This window comes from Aricia agestis, chromosome 11 (assembly GCF_905147365.1).
Source record: "Aricia agestis chromosome 11, ilAriAges1.1, whole genome shotgun sequence".
Taxonomy (NCBI): Eukaryota; Metazoa; Arthropoda; class Insecta; order Lepidoptera; family Lycaenidae; genus Aricia; species Aricia agestis.
The window spans coordinates 16701355-16718829 of record NC_056416.1 but is presented as its reverse complement, the minus strand read 5'-3'; the positions used below and the strand labels follow the sequence as shown (position 1 = coordinate 16718829).

The 17475-nt window shown below is 38.7% G+C and overlaps 1 protein-coding gene across 3 annotated transcripts in view; it reads right to left on the bottom strand.

Moving 5' to 3' along the window:
- Positions 1-7328: 7328 nt before the first annotated feature.
- The window catches only part of LOC121731660 (cerebellar degeneration-related protein 2-like), a 90478-nt gene continuing 80331 nt past the window's right edge, over positions 7329-17475 (bottom strand). For all 3 annotated transcript variants that reach the window (XM_042121217.1, XM_042121216.1, XM_042121215.1), the window contains 5 exons: positions 12822-12934; positions 11962-12110; positions 10947-11387; positions 10334-10505; positions 7329-9498 (listed from right to left, as the gene is read on the bottom strand). In XM_042121217.1, the coding sequence (XP_041977151.1) occupies positions 8110-9498; positions 10334-10505; positions 10947-11387; positions 11962-12110; positions 12822-12934 (2264 nt within the window). In that variant the 3' untranslated portion in view covers positions 7329-8109. The remainder of the gene's footprint in view (positions 9499-10333; positions 10506-10946; positions 11388-11961; positions 12111-12821; positions 12935-17475) is intronic.

Sequence of the window (17475 nt, the reverse complement as noted above, 5' to 3'; positions counted from 1 at the left end):
TAGTATATTATAGCGGGAAAACAATATTCATAGATAATACAATTTTCAGCATCGTTTTTCTATACTGTCAGGTCTAAAGTCTAGTCAAAGTCTGAGTAAAAGTCACTGACCTCTATTATCCAAGTACGCCTACTTGTATAATGGAGGTCAGTGGTAACTGGTAAAAGTCAATACAGTCAAGAAGTCAAGCTCAAGTCGATCGATTCGATGAAGTGGTAGACGCTTTACTGCAACTTTCGATGTTTTCGAGTTTTCGAGTTTTGGAGGGAACACAAAATAGCATGTTTCTGGATATTGCATCACTTTCCTATACTTGTGCACGATAACGAATATCTAATGGATAATATCCTACCAATATTACACATTAAAAACCCAGTGAACACATCGCTGGCCCCAGGCAATAAAGGCGTAATATCAAAAATCGTTTTTTACAGGAGAGACAATAATTGACAAAATAGTGCAGCGTACAGTGATCCAAAACAAGCGTTTGAAGAGTCATATGAAAGTTATTTTTTAGGGCTCCGTACCCAAAGGGTAAAAACGGGACCTACTGAGACTTCGACGTCTGTCCGTCTGTCTCCAGGCTGTAACTCAAGAACCGCTATAGCTAGACTTCTGAAATTTTCACAGATTGTGTATATCTGTTGCCGCTATAACAACAAATACTAAAAACAAAATAAAATTAATATTTAAGGGGGGCTCCCATACAACAAACGTGATTTTTTTGGCCTTTTTTGCTCCATATCAATAATGGCAGCAGGTAGGTACTTGAATTTTTCTCAAAGTTCTTAGTTTTATGTATACTTTAATATTTAATAATAATATTAAAATAAAAGAATAAATTAAGGGGGGCTCCCATACAAAAAACACAATTTTTGGCCTAATAATTTTGCTCTTTATTGGTACGGAACCCTTCGTGCACGAGTTCGACTCGCACTTGGCCGATTATTTACCTATTTAAAATCAAAAATGCATTTTTTTTTTAAATAATTGAAAAAATGTATACTGACCTTAACAAGTTCTAATAAGCGATATTGTTTCAGTTGCAACATTGTTTATTGACTTTATAAAAACACCAAACCGCTTGAGATTTACGATAGCTGTAAGAACATAAGACGACGTATTTTTGCTTTAGATTTCGAGCGTATCAGCCAATTACTCCCATAGAGGAATATAAATTACTCCCTTCTTCTGGGGAATCTTACAACGAAAGCTTAGCTGTATCGTATCTTCACCGGTTTTTTTAGTTATGTTTCATAGAGTAATGCAAGAATAGGTACCTACTTACAGTTTTAGTCGTAAGAGAATTTTCTATTCAATAAAGCTGTTGTCATTTTATAAAACCCAAAATGTTATTTAAAAAATATGAAATAAATAGGGGTGATAGACTAATACCCAGAGAAGCCAAAAATCGAATAAAGTACCCCGTACACGGTAATTCAGCATGACCATTCATTTACGTGAATTACATGCTGCATGATGAACGCTCATTTTTCATCATGCAGCATGATAATTCAGGAGGATAATTCAAGAGTATAATAATAATGTTATTTACTAAACTAAAAAATACGTGGGAGAGTCATGCTTCGGCACGAATGGGCCGGCTCGACCGGAGAAATACCACGTTCTCACCAAAGAGAATATAATCACTACGTTTTAGTTCTCACAGAAAACCGGCATGAAACAGCGCTTGCGCTGTGTTTCACCGAGTGAGTGAGTTTACCGGAGGCCCAATCCCTTACCCTATTCCCTTCCCTTCCCATCCCTACCCTCCCCTCAGGGGCGTCTTTCCCATAGGTGCAACGTGTGCGGTGCACACGGGCGCCGCGGTCCTAGGGGCACCGAGCGCCGCTCGCACTTGGCGCGCGTCCGCGCTGGCCGGCCGCCACGGCCCACGCTTTATTGACCAACGTAAAAAGAACTCCAGTTTGAAAACATTTTTGGGTATTTTTTTTTAAAGAAGGCAGGTCTCAGTAGCCCTGACGTCACTGCAACCCATGAGGATCTATTGTGACCTCTTCGCACTAGAGTATCATCCCCAACCCAATACTGCTCATAAATTGAACGATATGGTTGGGGTTGGTGCCACGAATTTCCTCTGTGGACGAGTATTCGTGGCGACCAAGGTGCCTGTTCCTGCTCTGTAGTAGAGCAGGGCAGTCGAGGAGAAGGTGAATAGGTGTTTCATCCTCCTCTTCACAGAATCTGCAAGTCCTAAACAGAATGGGTATTTGTAGCATAATTTTTGTGTAATATCCGAAGCTCTTCTTATATTTGTAGAATTACAGCAAAGCAAGGCGCGCCATTAGCGACTCGGCTTTTGCAATATAAATATTATAATCTTTATTTTTCAACGTGAAATGAACCTTAAATGTGAAAAGCATAGTGTTCTAATTTAGAAAACAAACTGTGCCATGCTGGCTCTTCGGATGTAGAGAAGTTAGAGCTCTTCAATGAAATCGAATAATGAAATCAAATTAATACCGATGTTGTGATGATGTGATGTTTAATAAGTATATAACATGAAATTTAAAGTAAAATTGAAGTACTTAAGCGATATAAAATTTATGTTTTGGGGTTAAGCTTGTTAGGGTCAGTCAAGACATCATGGTCAAAACCGAAAAAAACTTCAATCTACAAACAAATAACAATAGAGTTTGTTATCTATTTATATTGGAGAAATTTGACAGTACCTATACTAACTTCATGTGCTGTTATAGTTCGTCTGGTGGAACGAAGGAAGCCACCGCCTAGAGTCCTCACCCTCAAACGGCCGGACAAACTGTACTTTTACTTTGTACCCATTTCATTTTGACCGCGCGCGCGCTTCTTAGGGGGCGCTAGGGTAATGTTTGCACACGGGCGCCACATGGGCTAGAGACGGCCCTGCGGCAGCAACGCACCTGCAGCTCTTCTAATGCTGCGAGTGTCCATGGGCGACGGAAGTTTCTTTCCATCAGGTGACCTGCTTTGCTCGTTTGCCCCCTTATTTCATTAAAAAAATATACAAAATTTTAATTGTTCTCAATAGTTTATAATTTATATTATAAACTATTAAAAACTAATTATTATAATTTATGTTATAAACTATTAAAAATAATAATTAAAATTTAGTGCTGGTGTCTGTACACGGGTGGCGGGGCTTTTGTCATAATAAACACACTCGTGTTATTAACAAGTTAATTAAAACTAGCGACCCGCCCTGGCGTCGCACGGGTAGGTATAAAATATATAGCCACTAAAAAACTGATTAAAATCGATAGCCTATGATCCTTCACGTGGGCTACTTCTTATCTGTGCCAAATAACATAAAAATTGCCGCAGTAGTTCGCGAGATAAGCCCTTTCAAATTATTTCCTCCGTTTTTTCCGCATTCTTCTATTAGTCTTAGCGTGATAAAATATATCCTATAGATTTCCTCAATAAATGGACTATCTAACACTGAAAGAATTTTTCAAATCGGACCAGTAGTTCCTGAGATTAGCGCGTTCAAGTTAGCCCTTTCAAATAATTTTCCACATTTTCATCTATTTCTTCGCTCCTATTAGTCTTAGCGTGATAAAATATAGCCTATAGCCTTCCTCGATAAATGGGCCATCTAACACTGAGAAAATCATCAAAATCCGTTGCGTAATTTTAAAGATTAAAGGGAACAAAGGGACATGAGGGAAAAAAAGCGACTTTGTTTTATAATAAGTACTAGCTGTCCCGGCAAATATTGTTTTGCCTGTTTTACCCAGTTTTCCTGCTTTTCTCTTGAGGTTTTTCTGATTTTTTTTGTTTTATAAACCTCACGGAGCCCGAGACCTTTCCAACGAATGCAAAATCGTGGAAATCGGTTCGTGCGTTCTGGAGTTAAAGCGTCAGGAAGGAAACCCCGACTTATTTTTATATATTAGCTGTGATATTAGATAGATACAGATATGTATTGAAAGAAGTTACATATTAAAACACTATATTGAACAATAAAACTAAAACGTAAATTAATAAACAAATAAAATGAAATAAAATGAAATGCGAAAACAAGTTACCGCGTGGAGCTCGGAAAATTATCTCCTTCTCTATTCTATTATTAAATTTCGAAATTCAGAACAGAAGAAAAAAAAACACATACCTATTATGTCTATGATTAAATCCGATAAGTACATATATTTTTTTTTAATTTATGTTTAGGCACAGAATATATATTAGTAGTACCAAGTATAGGTTAAACATTTTAAGAAACATTTCAGTCTAAACTCTAAACTGCCAAAAATTAAAAAAAAAATTAGCTCGAATAAATGTATAATTTCACAAAAATATTTCACACACCATAATAACGGAAAATAAACAAAAAAAACTTGAGAGGTGTCAAAGGACACCCGGGCTTAGATAGTTATTATTTCTTATGTAAGTAATAAAAACCTGTATAGGGGAACTGAAGGCAAAATTGTATAATTAAGGCAAAACTCGTCTTACATCAACAAATATAGCTTTACTATTATTTTTTTTATAGAATATCTTTATTATTAATCACTCTACAATTCCTATTAATCACACAGGCCATTTTGCCTGCGTGTGAAGGTAAAATGGACCACGGTAAAGGGCAAGATGGTCCCAATGCATATGTCATTTGGGGAATACCTTTTACAAATAAATGTTGTGTACAACTAAACTACAATGTGCCTAGAGGAGACAAATCATGCACTGCACCCGTCTTTTTTGTTTTTAGGTTATGATGAATGATAAATGAATAAATGTCACATTTTGAAGTTAACCGTTTTACCCCTTTCATTCTTTATATACTATATTAAAGTTAAAATCATGCAGAACACTGTGTCATATCATTAAATAGAAAATATTAATTACAACAAAAGTGCGGACTGGTCAAAAATTGTGTTTTTTACATCAAAATGTGAAAAAAATATTTAACCGCAATAAAAATCCGCTGTTCCGTATGACAGTTTCGCCGGCAATGACCGAGAACGGGAAGGGCCCGAGTAATTAGTAGCGTTACCTAGCAAATAGATGGCCCTAGTAGGTTTCAAGTAATTTGACCGTTCCGTTTTGCCTGCATGGTCCGTTTTGCATGCAGTTCCCCTACACTCAAAAATAGACGTCGCTTCACCGCACTGTTCAATGCCAGAGAGGGGGAGAGAAACAAGCACTACCGCACGGCTTACAACTATTTAGCATTTTTGCTATAGTTTTTAAAGTAACTAGTATAACATGTAAACTGGACCTTCGTTCCATCCGGGTGTCCCTTGACACCTCTCAAGTTTTTTATGATGATAATCTTATTCATTGCACCTTGAATAAATTATTGTACAAATATTTCCGGTTTCCCACACCGGTTTCGGTGACGGTAGCCGGTTTCATTGAGACCATCCCACAGGAGTAATTTTATAGTGCTCAAATGTGTGCACAGTACACAAGAGTAGGTATACTCTCTATTCCTTTTACTCTCCTAGCCCAGTGGGCCGAAAGAACGACACGACTGGCGAAAGATCAGGCGCAGGGCCGACTTTTTACATGCCCATCCGACGCATGGATCATTACTTGTCAGACGATTAGGTGATCAGCCTGCATTGTCCTAACCAATCTTGGAAATAAAATATTGTTTCCAACGCGAGAATCAAACCCACGACCAAGCTAAACCACTGGACCACGGAGATCACGATACGTTCTTGTAAATACTTACCGACGTTTTTTGTATAAATTAAATTGAAAAAGTTATTTCATCATCATCATCATCATATCAGCCTATATTCGTCCAAAAGTTATTTATTAGCAATAAAATATTATATTATGGCAAAATATTTTATTTGATTTATTAATTTTGCGCAAATTAACAGTTTGTATGCCCTGTTCAAAGAAACGCATAATTTTTTTAAGTGTTCGGGAGCACCACCCTGGAACTGAGTTGTCCCATGGGCATGCCGATGACATGCCGATCGCGCGATCCGCTGCATTATTGCATGACGAAAAATTAAACCACTTGTAAATCAATGTACAGCACGTAGTTTGCATGTCATTCGCGTCATTCACTACAATAAACGATCATGCGTGAATTACAGCACGTAACTCATGTCGTGCTGAAAAATTAAAGAAGTTGTAATTCAATGTACAGCACGTGGTACAGCACGTAGTTTGCATGTAATTCGCATCATTCACTGCAATATACGATACATATATACTAGTAATCTGTGATACGATAATTCGTGCATTACAGCACGTAATGCATGTAATGCAGAATTACCGTTTAGCGAGCGCATAACATTAAGACCAGCCAAGTGCGAGTTGGTCTCGCCCATGAAGGGTTCCGCAGCAGCAATAAGGTTTATTTTTATAAAATTAAAAGGTTTTTGATTTATTTTTATAATATTTCAGTTGATTTAATGAAAATTAATATAAGGTTTACCATTTATGACGTACTTGTAAAAAAACTACTTGCTAGATCTCGTTCAAACCAATTTTCGTTGGTAGTTTTTATAGTAATGTACATCATATTCTATATTTTTAAGGCTTATCATGCCCTTACTTAAGAAGTTAGAGGGGGGGGGAGGCATCTTTCTACTTTGGAAGAGTCTCTCTCGCAAACTATTCAGGTTAGAAAAAAATGAAATTAGAAACAATATGATTTTTGAAGACCTATTCATAAATATCCCACACGCATAGGTTAGATAAAAAAAAATGTTGTTTCAGTTGTACGTCTATGAGGACCCCTAAAATTTTTTATATTTTTGTATCAAAATCTTAATGCGGTTTACAGGCTACATCTACCTACCAAGTTTCAATAGTATAGGTCTTATAGTTTTGGAGAAAAGTGGCTGTGACATACGGACGGACAGACAGACATGACGAATCTATAAGGGTTCCGTTTTTTGCCATTTGGCTACGGAACCCTATAAAGGGCGTAACCGGCGTTTACAGCTTTCTTGCCCGGGGCCAGCGACTAGCGAGTCATAGCTATGGATGACAAAGGCCTATGCCGTAACTGAATCTAAAATTTTACAATAATGCTGCTTTGTATATTAACACGAATCATACGGCACTATTCCCACCATAATGTAGCAGTGTAATATTCTGATGATAATAAGCCCTTTCTAAAGAAAATGACTTGCCAGTCCAATGCCAGTCTATTTCCGTTGTAGGGTCATTCGGTCATACTCACTAGTGCAGATTGATAACGACTTTGTGTAGTCAATTTTCCAGTTTCTACCAGCCAAGTACGTAAGGTTTATAATTATTGAGTATTTCAGCAATTTTTGGGCCAGTACCAACGACGACTGTGACTGATAAATACTTAATATTAGGTAGGTATCAAGAAAGGGAATAAAAAACAAATGTATATTCAATGCATTTTTTTTATTTCATACCTTCAACTTTACTTCTGTTAAATAATCCAGCACACGTTCAAAAGAATTGAAGTTCATACTCGCAGACATGGCAAATTAACATAACTTAGAATATTTACAAATTAAAGTTCATAACATAATAAAATAATATATAATATACAATATTAAAGTAGTGACTCAATTATAAGAATGAATTTATAAGAAAAACTCATTCGGTTTGAATTTTTAAAATTTTTATCAAATGCAATAAAAATAAGCTTGTTTCGCTTTCGTCTTTCCTATTAAATGCAGATATTTTGCGGTTTTACGTTACTCTCTAATGATCGGAGGGTATCTATCCAATAGGTAAATAGTGTCTTCTGGGGCAAGTCTGCTGACAATTTTATAAGGTGATCGTCTTAAAATTGATCGTAACAAAATATAATGTGAAACTATGATAGTATAGATTGAGTTAAAAGTATTTAAGATAGTATGAGATTTTAAGCGACATAGTTGTAAACGTAAGGACGTAAGACAATAATTTAAAACAAGTACTTAAAGCAGACTGCCCCGGGCTATTGAGAAATGATGAGTTGAATAAATATATGTATCATAAATGAAACGTATATGGCAACCAAATATGGATTGTGATAAAAATTAAAAAGTAACGCTAGCAGATCACAAAACTCCTAAACTAAAATTGTCCAGTTGGCAACGACAAATGGCGTTTGATCACTTCGCTCTCTCGGCGAGAGGGGGTCGAGGGGTAAAATAGTTTCACCAGTAGCAGTTATTACTGGTGCTTCTTGCGGCGGTTCTTGGTCTTGTCGGCGTTCCGCAGTACCTCGGCGTAGGACAGCTCGAGTTTCCTCAGCTTGTGGATCTCCTGGGACGCGGTGCTCTGCTTGATGTCCCACGAGTCGGTCTCGGCGTTCCAGCCCTGGTAGATCTTGCCGGTGCGGCCGCTGGCGCTGGGCGTGGGTGAGTTGATGCTGCGGTTGTAGAACTGCAGCGTGGTGCCGTTCCACTCAGAGTCCGCCGTCCGTACCAGCGGGCTCACTTCGATCGGCCGGTAGTCGCGCCGCTTCTTGTTCGACGACTTCTGGTACGTGATCTTGGGTGGCGACGGGAACACGGGCGAGTCGGCCCCCTGCCGGTCCTGGCTGTGCTTCCTGTTCCGATGTCTGGACTTCTTTCTAGTGGCCGCTATGTACTCGAGGGGCTGACGCACCAGCGGCGTCAGAACTCGCTCCTTCTCGGCCTCCTTCTCGGCTTCCTTCGATTTCTCTTGCTCCTTCTCTTCCTGGGGTTTATCGCTGATGGGCGCCCCCGTTAGCTCGTCCCGCCCGTTCTCCTCGACCGTCGCCTTCTTCTTCGGTTTCTCGGGCGGCTTCGTCGTTTCGGCCTTCTCGGCCTCCTTCTCCTCCTGCGGGCGAGCCTCCGGAACGGTGACGTCGGACACTGGAATCGACTGCTCAGACATGACGGAGGACAGGACGCTCTGGGTGTCGTCGGTGAAGGTGCCGGGGGGCTCGTCGGTGGCGGGCGTGACGGGTGGCACCTTGCCCGCCGTCGTGTCGTCGAGCAGGGGCAGGCGCTCGCCCTCGTCCTTGTTCTCGGCCGCCTTCTTGAGGATGGTGAATATCTCCTTGAACAGCTCCCGGTACTCGGGCCGATTCCGGAACCGGCTGTCCATCGGGCTGACGTCGTCGTAGATGCTGAAGCGGTAGTCCTCGCCGTCCGCGATGGTGCAGAGGAAGGAGCCGGGCCGCTCGCGCTCGGTCTGCGTGGCCTTGTTGCTGGTCTCGTCCGAGAAGCCGGAGCTGGATGTCTCGGCCTCGGAGAAGTCGGGGGTCTGGATAATCTTCTTCCTGGAGGCGGGCTCGGTCTTCTTCTGCCGGTCGTCCTTGGGCTCCTCGCCGTGGCCGCTCTCATCGTCGGTGTCCTTGACGCCGAAGCGGGCGTAGTCGGCGGAGACCTGGAGCTCGTCCTGCAGGGACAGCGGGCCGGCGTGTGTCTGTGCGCCGGGCAGTGTTATCGTCTTGTTCTTGCGCATGGTCTTCACCTGGGACAGCTGCACCTCCAGCAGGGCCTCGTACTTCTGGACCAGCTCCCGGTACGGGTTGTCGTGGCCGTCCTCCTTGTTCGCCCATATGCCTTGAAGTAGTTTCTCTTTGGCGTTCTGGGAAAATTAAAAGTCGAATGTTAGGTGTCGGATGTATTCGACGGTTGCAATTTTGTGTAGTATAGTTTAGCATCGGAATGAATTTTGATGGAGTACTGGCCTAGTGAAATGGGATGGACGATTTGCCGAATTTTTAATTAGACTTGGCAATTTTTGAGTGGTATGATTTATGGAGGTGACTTTTTTAATTTAGCTACGAGAAGATCTAGACATTATAGAGAGTAATTAAGTACCAATTGCTTTGTTACGCCGTTGAAAAGGTGATTACTGAGTACTATCTTAGTGACAACGACATGATACAACACAAATTAGTCAAAACTACACCCATTACTAGACTAATGATAGTTAAATACATATAATATAATCAGCAGTCTCAAGAAATGCACACGTTAATGATTAGTAAGTTACACATAATAACGTTAGCGAGAATTAATATTGTTTTACCGTTAATATCAATAACACGACACATTACAAACCATCACCTCGATGATGCAGCGTGCACTCTTAGACTAATAGTCAGTAATGGACATACCTTCGACTACATACGATATATCCAAAGAAAACTACTGCAGATGCGCTTCATAATGCATATGCAAAGCGTGATCAACAACATCAGAGGCAGTTGGAATAGTTTTGTCGCCTAGAACGATCAAAACACCACGTAAACAGAGGCTCTTAGACTACCACGAGTACACAATCGGACACAGATTTAGTGGTGATTAGTGAGAATGCAAGAAACTGAAGTGTGAGTTAATACTGTTATAGAAAGCAACAGATATCTAGTCTACAAGAAAGAATACAGAATATAGGATAGAAAGCGGAGGGAACTTACGTCGAATTTGACGAGTTTGCTGCTGACTTGGTCGTCCCTTGGGCTCTGTCGGCCTGAAGGTGTGAGGATGAGGGAGCTGATTGCACTTCGGTCGTCGTCGTCTCCGTCGAGCATAGACGACATATCGTCCCTCTCTATTCCTCTTAGGCACCTGATGCACAGTTGTCCTTGTCTGAAAAAAGAAGTAAAGAGAATTTATTTTTCATTCGTTAAAAAGGGGCTTGTAGTTTTTGGTTCTGAATTAGAAGTGAGTGAGAGGAGCTTTCTCACTCACTTCGCGCGAATATGCCATAGAAATAAGTATGTAAAGTAAAATATGTAAACTAATCACTAATGAGGAAAAAAGTTTACTGTCCTCATTTGCTTGGTTGCATGGTTTCAAATCAAATTGTTTCTTTTGTCTTTGTTTTTAATGTATTGTTTGGATATTTAAATAATGGTTTACTTATTGTTTATTCATGATCTATTGTGTATTTAATGATTTGCTCATTTTCTTATTTATGTTGTCTGTTTCTGAGATTCTTATTTATATTTTATGGGGTCTTATATGCTTTTGTACAAATCTATCGTGTATCTTCTACAATGCAATTTAATAGCTAAGTAAAATAACTACCTGACTTCCTCAAGGATTGAGAATTCCTCGTGCATCGATTTGGGCTCATCTTCTCTCAGGTGCCAATTCCTCAACTGTTCTTGTAATCTGTTGTTCTCCTGTATCACCGAGGCAAGCTGTTCTTCTAGTTCCGTTACTCTTCTCTGTTCCTGCGCAAAGGCTACTTTGTTCTCTCTAAGTTCATCACTTAACCTAAGTAGATCCTCGTCTTCTTTCGTTAGTTCTGGGAGAGGAGCTGACGACTTCTGTGGGGTGGTACTATTCGTTTTAGCTACGGTCTCATCGTTGGTCGCGGGTTTTAGTTCCTTTTCTTTCGGTTTCTCATTTTCGGGTTTCCTTTCGGCTCTTCGCCTTACGATTTCTAGTTGGGCGTTTAAGTCGTCGACTGTTTTCTGGAAATCTTCGCACTTAGCTTCAAGTGTTTCGATCGTACTGCATAATCTGAAATCATAAAACATACATTTCAAATTAAGTATTTCTAGATATTTAGGAGACGCAAAAATGTTTTATCATTATGCAATCGTGACAAGTTTAATTTAAGGTTTTTAGCGTCGTCAACTCTTGATTACGATGCTTCATTGAGCGTGACATTGTCACAGGAAATTATATTTAGCTTTAAACTACGTTCACCTCATCAATTACAATTTTTAAGTACTTATTCCCGGCCGGAAAATGATTTGAAACAAAAAAACTGTGCATTTAATATTGTGTAGCCAGATATATCAATAAATAAATATTATCCAGGCGATAAAGTAGATAAGTTACAAGGTTTGTTCAAATTATAAGGGGAAAATGAGTAAATATCCGTAAGTTACAAAATGTTAGTTATTGTGTTCATCCACACTACCCTCCTTACTAATAAACGTTGTATAATAAGCTTTGAATAGTTATACAGTGTTTTGTTCCCGTCACACAAGTGACATTTTTAATTGGATTAAAGAAGACAAATCACTGTATAACAAAGCTTATACAGCGTTTATTAGTAAGGGGGTTAATGTATATTATCTAGTCTTACGTTTTAATATGTTTCTTGTCGGCGGCATGGTCGACGGCCAGGCGGTGGTTGGCCCGCTCCAGGTCCTGTATGCTGACCTCCAGCTGCTCGTATATCCTCAGCCGGGAGTCGTTCACTTCGCGCAGCGCGACCGTCTGCTTCGTTAAGTACTGGAATTGTAAATGTTTCTGTTTAAAGTTAGGGACTTTTGGGGGTTTTTGAAGGATTTAATTATAGTAGCCATCCAGAATCAATGAGTCAGAATGGTAGCAATCAAACCGAGAGCGGTTTGATTTTAAAAATTGGTATTTGTTAACTCCTTCTTAGATCAGTCAGAAAGGGCACTTAATCTCATTTTCAATCACATTTTGATCTACAGCAACTGATATTTCTAGTCTCAATCATTCTATGTAGTATTTGAACTTTAGCGCTTTAAGTTCAATAATAATTAATGATATAATTTATTTTAGATAATACCCAAAAATTTAAAAGAACAAAAAACTGATGATTTGCAAATTTGCACGTCTGTTACTTTTTTACGCAAAAATTACTTGGATTTTGATCCAATTTGGGATGATAGTAGTTTAGCCTTTAGTTAATTATCTAGGTATCCCGAAAGAGTACAGTGATCCCGTGAAATACCTACTTAAATAAGTAGAATTCGTAATAACGGACCTATTTTTTATTATTCTTCGATGGTACATTTACCATCGAAGAAATTGATTCATAGGCAGTTGATGCATCTACGTCATTTGGTCGCATTATGTCATTTCAATAGTTATTACTATTCTATCGGCTAGGTTTGAAATAACCTGACCAAATAACGTTGGTCTGTCAACTGCCTAGGAATCAATACAGTACTCAAAACAAGATGCCCTAACCTCAATTTCCTGTGACTGATCCTCAATGACATTTTGGTGCTGTCGCAGCGCTGTCTCCAGCTCCTTGTTCCTCTCCAGCAGAGTCTTGCCCAGCTCCGCGGCCAGCTGTAGGTCTGTAACAGTGAGAAAATGCGGTGACTATTTTGATTAGTAATAAGAGGAAGGTTTGTTAAAATTGCCAGTATCAATTATAGTCGTCCCTGCATTGCGACACGGCACACGCAATTTCAACAGAGTGTTAAGAAGGCGACTAATCGAAATTGTCGATTTTATAAATCATTTTTGTACTTGATAATAAGCCCCGAATTGTTTAATTTTCTAAACATAGATACTGCATTATATTTCCAAGAATTCGATCTGAGCGAAAACACTATATCGTAAAATTCTCGATAGAAAAAAATCACAAAAATACATCTAACTTTGACGATTTTTTTCATATATTGCCAAAACCATGCATTAAACTGAGTTAATATTTTTACACATCATATAAAATTCTATCACCGTCGGTCGGTCGAGGGTTCGACCTAGCTAGCGGATTTTTAATATTCTTTATATTTTTTAAGATATTTAAGAAAAACCACATTGGAGCTTCACCGCTAAATTTGTCTCACCTCTCAGTCGCCAACAGTCGCGTTCGCGCGCGCCTGAGGACAGGATGTACTTCTTTTTCTTTACTCCGGATTGAGAAAATATTGAATCGAAACCATGGGATTGTTTCCCATGGTGTTCCCCCGCCAACAAAAATTAAATAGACACACTAAAAGCAACCTTTACAGGAGAAAACTGGAGCCGATGAACAATTGTAGAAGGCTTTTTAATTTAATATACAATATGTTTATTTGTTTACAAATATGATAATATTATCATGACAAATAATTTGTCAAACCCATATGTTGCGGCCGCACATGCGTAGTGCTTCGTGCTTGAGATGATACCATTGGACGATCTGCGTGTATCGTTGTATCGATAGGTATCGTCTCATACTACGGAGAAATGCTCGTCGGGACCCGTGCATCCGCCAGCTGTAGGAGTCAGGAACATCGCAGTGTTTTAGTGGGTAGGGCCGCGGCACTCACCATCTTCGCCGCGGCGAGCCCCACATATCCGCAGCGGGAGTCCCCATCCCCTGCGTCGAATGCGACACAGCATTTCACTGCGTAAAAAAAAAAAGGTATCGTCTCATAGCACGAAGCTTCGTGACGATAGACAAATCAGCGGCCGCGGCAATAGAGATTGAAAAAATAAATCGGCTTTAAATCGATATAGTTTTGACAAAAACTAGTGTATGACAGCGATTTGAAAATCGATTTGGTTTCAATGAATGTCGTACTCGATATTATGGAAATATCGAATAAGTTTCTTCGGAACAACGCTACGGTCTTGAAATAATAAGATTAATAATTGTCAAACAGTGATAACATTATAATATTAAATGCAAAATTCACTACTTCGACCATTCGCTTGATAATAAATAATAATAAGAGTATGAACAAAGGTGACGGCACATTTATGTAAGGGTTTAGAAGAGTACATAATATACTACTTAATATATTATAAGGTCTTTTATACCTATATTGCCGTTTTGTTTGAAAAATATTCTTTTTAGGGTTCCGTACCCAAAGAGTAAAAACGGGACCCTATTACTAAGACTTCAATGTCTGTCTGTCCGTCTGTCTGTCTCCAGGCTGTATCTCAAGAACGGCTATAGCTAGATTTCTGAAATTTTCACAGAATGTGTATATCTGTTGCCGCTTTAACAACAAATACTAAAAACAAAATAAAATAAATATTTAAAGGGGGCAATACAACAAACCTGATTTTTTGCTATTTTTTGCTTGATATCAATAATTACTATTGCTAGGCATTTGAAATTTTTACAAAATCCTTAATTATATTTGTACTTTAATAATGGATAATAAAATTAATATTGATGGGGGATCCCATTCAAAAAATAAAATTTTTGGGCTATTTTTAGCTCTATAACGGTACGGAACCCTTCGTGTGCGAGTCTGACTCACACTTGGCTGATTATTTCGAACTTACTTATTTCTTTTATTCAAAGTAATCACCCGTGTAATCAATGCACTCTTGCCAACGCAGTGGCAGTGTATGGATGCCCTTCTTGAAAATATCAGCTGGACGGCAGACTACACAAAATCTTTGACATTCCCGAACACGTGATTTTAGTGTATCGAGATGAAATTTGAGCCGGGTTTTTTATCAGCGCCAGCATCAGAGACGATTTTAGTGATACCATGGCGGAGCACTCCGCCGTTAGTTGACGGATTTGCAAAATTCTTTTGTTATTGTATAAGATGTAGTCCGAATTTCGTAACATGTTAACAAAAGTGGTGATCTAATGGTGCAATTCATGAGAAATCGAGGGGAGCTAAAAGGAGGAAACTAGCTGACCCGGAAAACATTGTTTTGCCAATATTTTTTTTTTATAGTATCAATATAAAAAGCAATGATATTCTATGTTACTAACGTAACTAGATTGGAAGTTTACGGTAGCAACGCGTTGCCACTTCGAAGATGCCTGCAGGCATATCTCACATACATAATGACATAACGAATATATGACTTGACATTGTCTTTTGAACAAAAAAGTGGTTACGCATTTATGAGAATCTTTTGTAAGACATTGCTACTCTAGTATTTTAGAAACTCATTGATAAAAAGTAAATAAAAACCTATTGTCAGGCCTAACGAATGTACATAGCATTATAATCGGTTGAACCGTTTTGGATAAGCTCGGGCACAAACACTGTGACCCGAGAATTTTATGTATATATTTGACTAGATGACCCGGCAAACGTCAGTTTGCCGGGTCATGGCTATTGGCTAGTAGAATTTATTAAATAAAGTTTTTTGTATTTTTGTACCAACTACAGCAGAATCGATCCAGTAGTGTCAGAGCCTATTCGATTTCGATAAATAAACATAATACTCGTATTATCATAAAGTATTACTAGTGTATAAGGCAAAAAGTATTAATTTGATTCTCAAAGTACAGACGGAAAATGTGACTCGAACTTCTCAAAAATTTATCTGATATATTTGGTTATACTACGTTCGTACGAAAAGTGATTACGAGAATAATTACACAAAATAGCCGCGGTGACATTTTGAATGCGTTGGGCGAGTGCGGGGGGTATGAAGTGCGCGGGTGAAAACCGATTTTTTTCTGGCATAGGTCGCCCCCTTAAGTATAGTGGTAACTGATATTGCTTTGGAGCCTACATTGTAAGCACTCGTTTATGACACAGCTAGTTAGTTTTTAATACTAGGTGAGGAATGAGGATATATTAATACTAAGTATATTTACCTAAATCATACAAAAAAACCAACTACCATGACAGAATTCGTGGTCATGCATTATAAGAATTGCTATATATTTTTTATTTATTATAGTATATAGCAATTCTTGTATAATACCTACACTTATACAGGTTGCTAGTCTGTCAAGAAAGTGAAGAAATTAAAAAGTGGCAACATCGTAGTGTCATCCCTTTCAAATCAATCTAAGAAAAAATGGATGACACTACGATGTTGCCATTTTTAATTTCTTTACTTTCTTGACGGACTACACTTTCAGAACGAAATCTATTTAGACGACCCATACACACCCTAAAGTATTATCACTTACTATAGTTAGTAATCTAGTAATTAAACCAATCAAAGTAAGCCAATTATACCGATGACTCAGTGGCATCTTAACGGGAATAAACTATAATGATAAAGTATAAAACTTATAGACAGTCAATGGAGATTACGGTCGCACTTTCTTCGCTTTCTCCCGGTAATTTAATTTTATATTCGGTTAAATCATAGTAATCGTTATAGATAATTAAATTATCCATTACCTGCTATAGGCGTCATTATAATTAATGTAATGTGTAATTTGTTAAAAGTTATAATAATATTATCTTAATTTAGTGGAAAAAGTGCACGAAAAATTGTGTTTTATTAGTGTTCAACATGAATTTGCACCAAGAACCGACAGTACAATCAATTACATATATAATAATTAAAGTCACGTTAACATTAACCGTGGTATTTCATGACTAACACTATAAAGTGTGATTTCTGGCATTCATAGGCCATAGGCTTCACGGATTAATTTTATTAACCTTACAAATTTATAGGTTAAGACAGCCAAAAGCCAAGAGCAAGATCAATGATATAAATCGCAACCTTTATAACAATGTCACTAAAATCCCTTCAAGATGAAATTGCTTAGCCGACAAAACGCCACTGTCTCCGCAAGTCTATACTCGTAATATTATACTGCGCAGCGTCAATCGACTTCGTACGGCTAGCTGCTAGAGCTTCTACGTAGAGACCATAGAGCCCGCGTGAAGATGTAATTTAATGCTAAGTACACACATACGGTATTACTCGGTAGTTTTCGATAGAAATCGAGTAAAAATTATCGTGTGGACCGCAAAAACTCACAGCTCGAAGGCTCACATCGAACCGGCTCGATGGAATTAAATAAATCTAATTTCCCTCGCACTTACTCGACGCGAGCCATCGTACTTTAGTCAAGCGTGTAAGTTTTGACTTTTGCGGTTCACACCATAGTTTTTACTCGATTTGGATTTTACTCGGAAAACTATTGAGTAATGCTGAACGTGTGGACGAAAGCCCG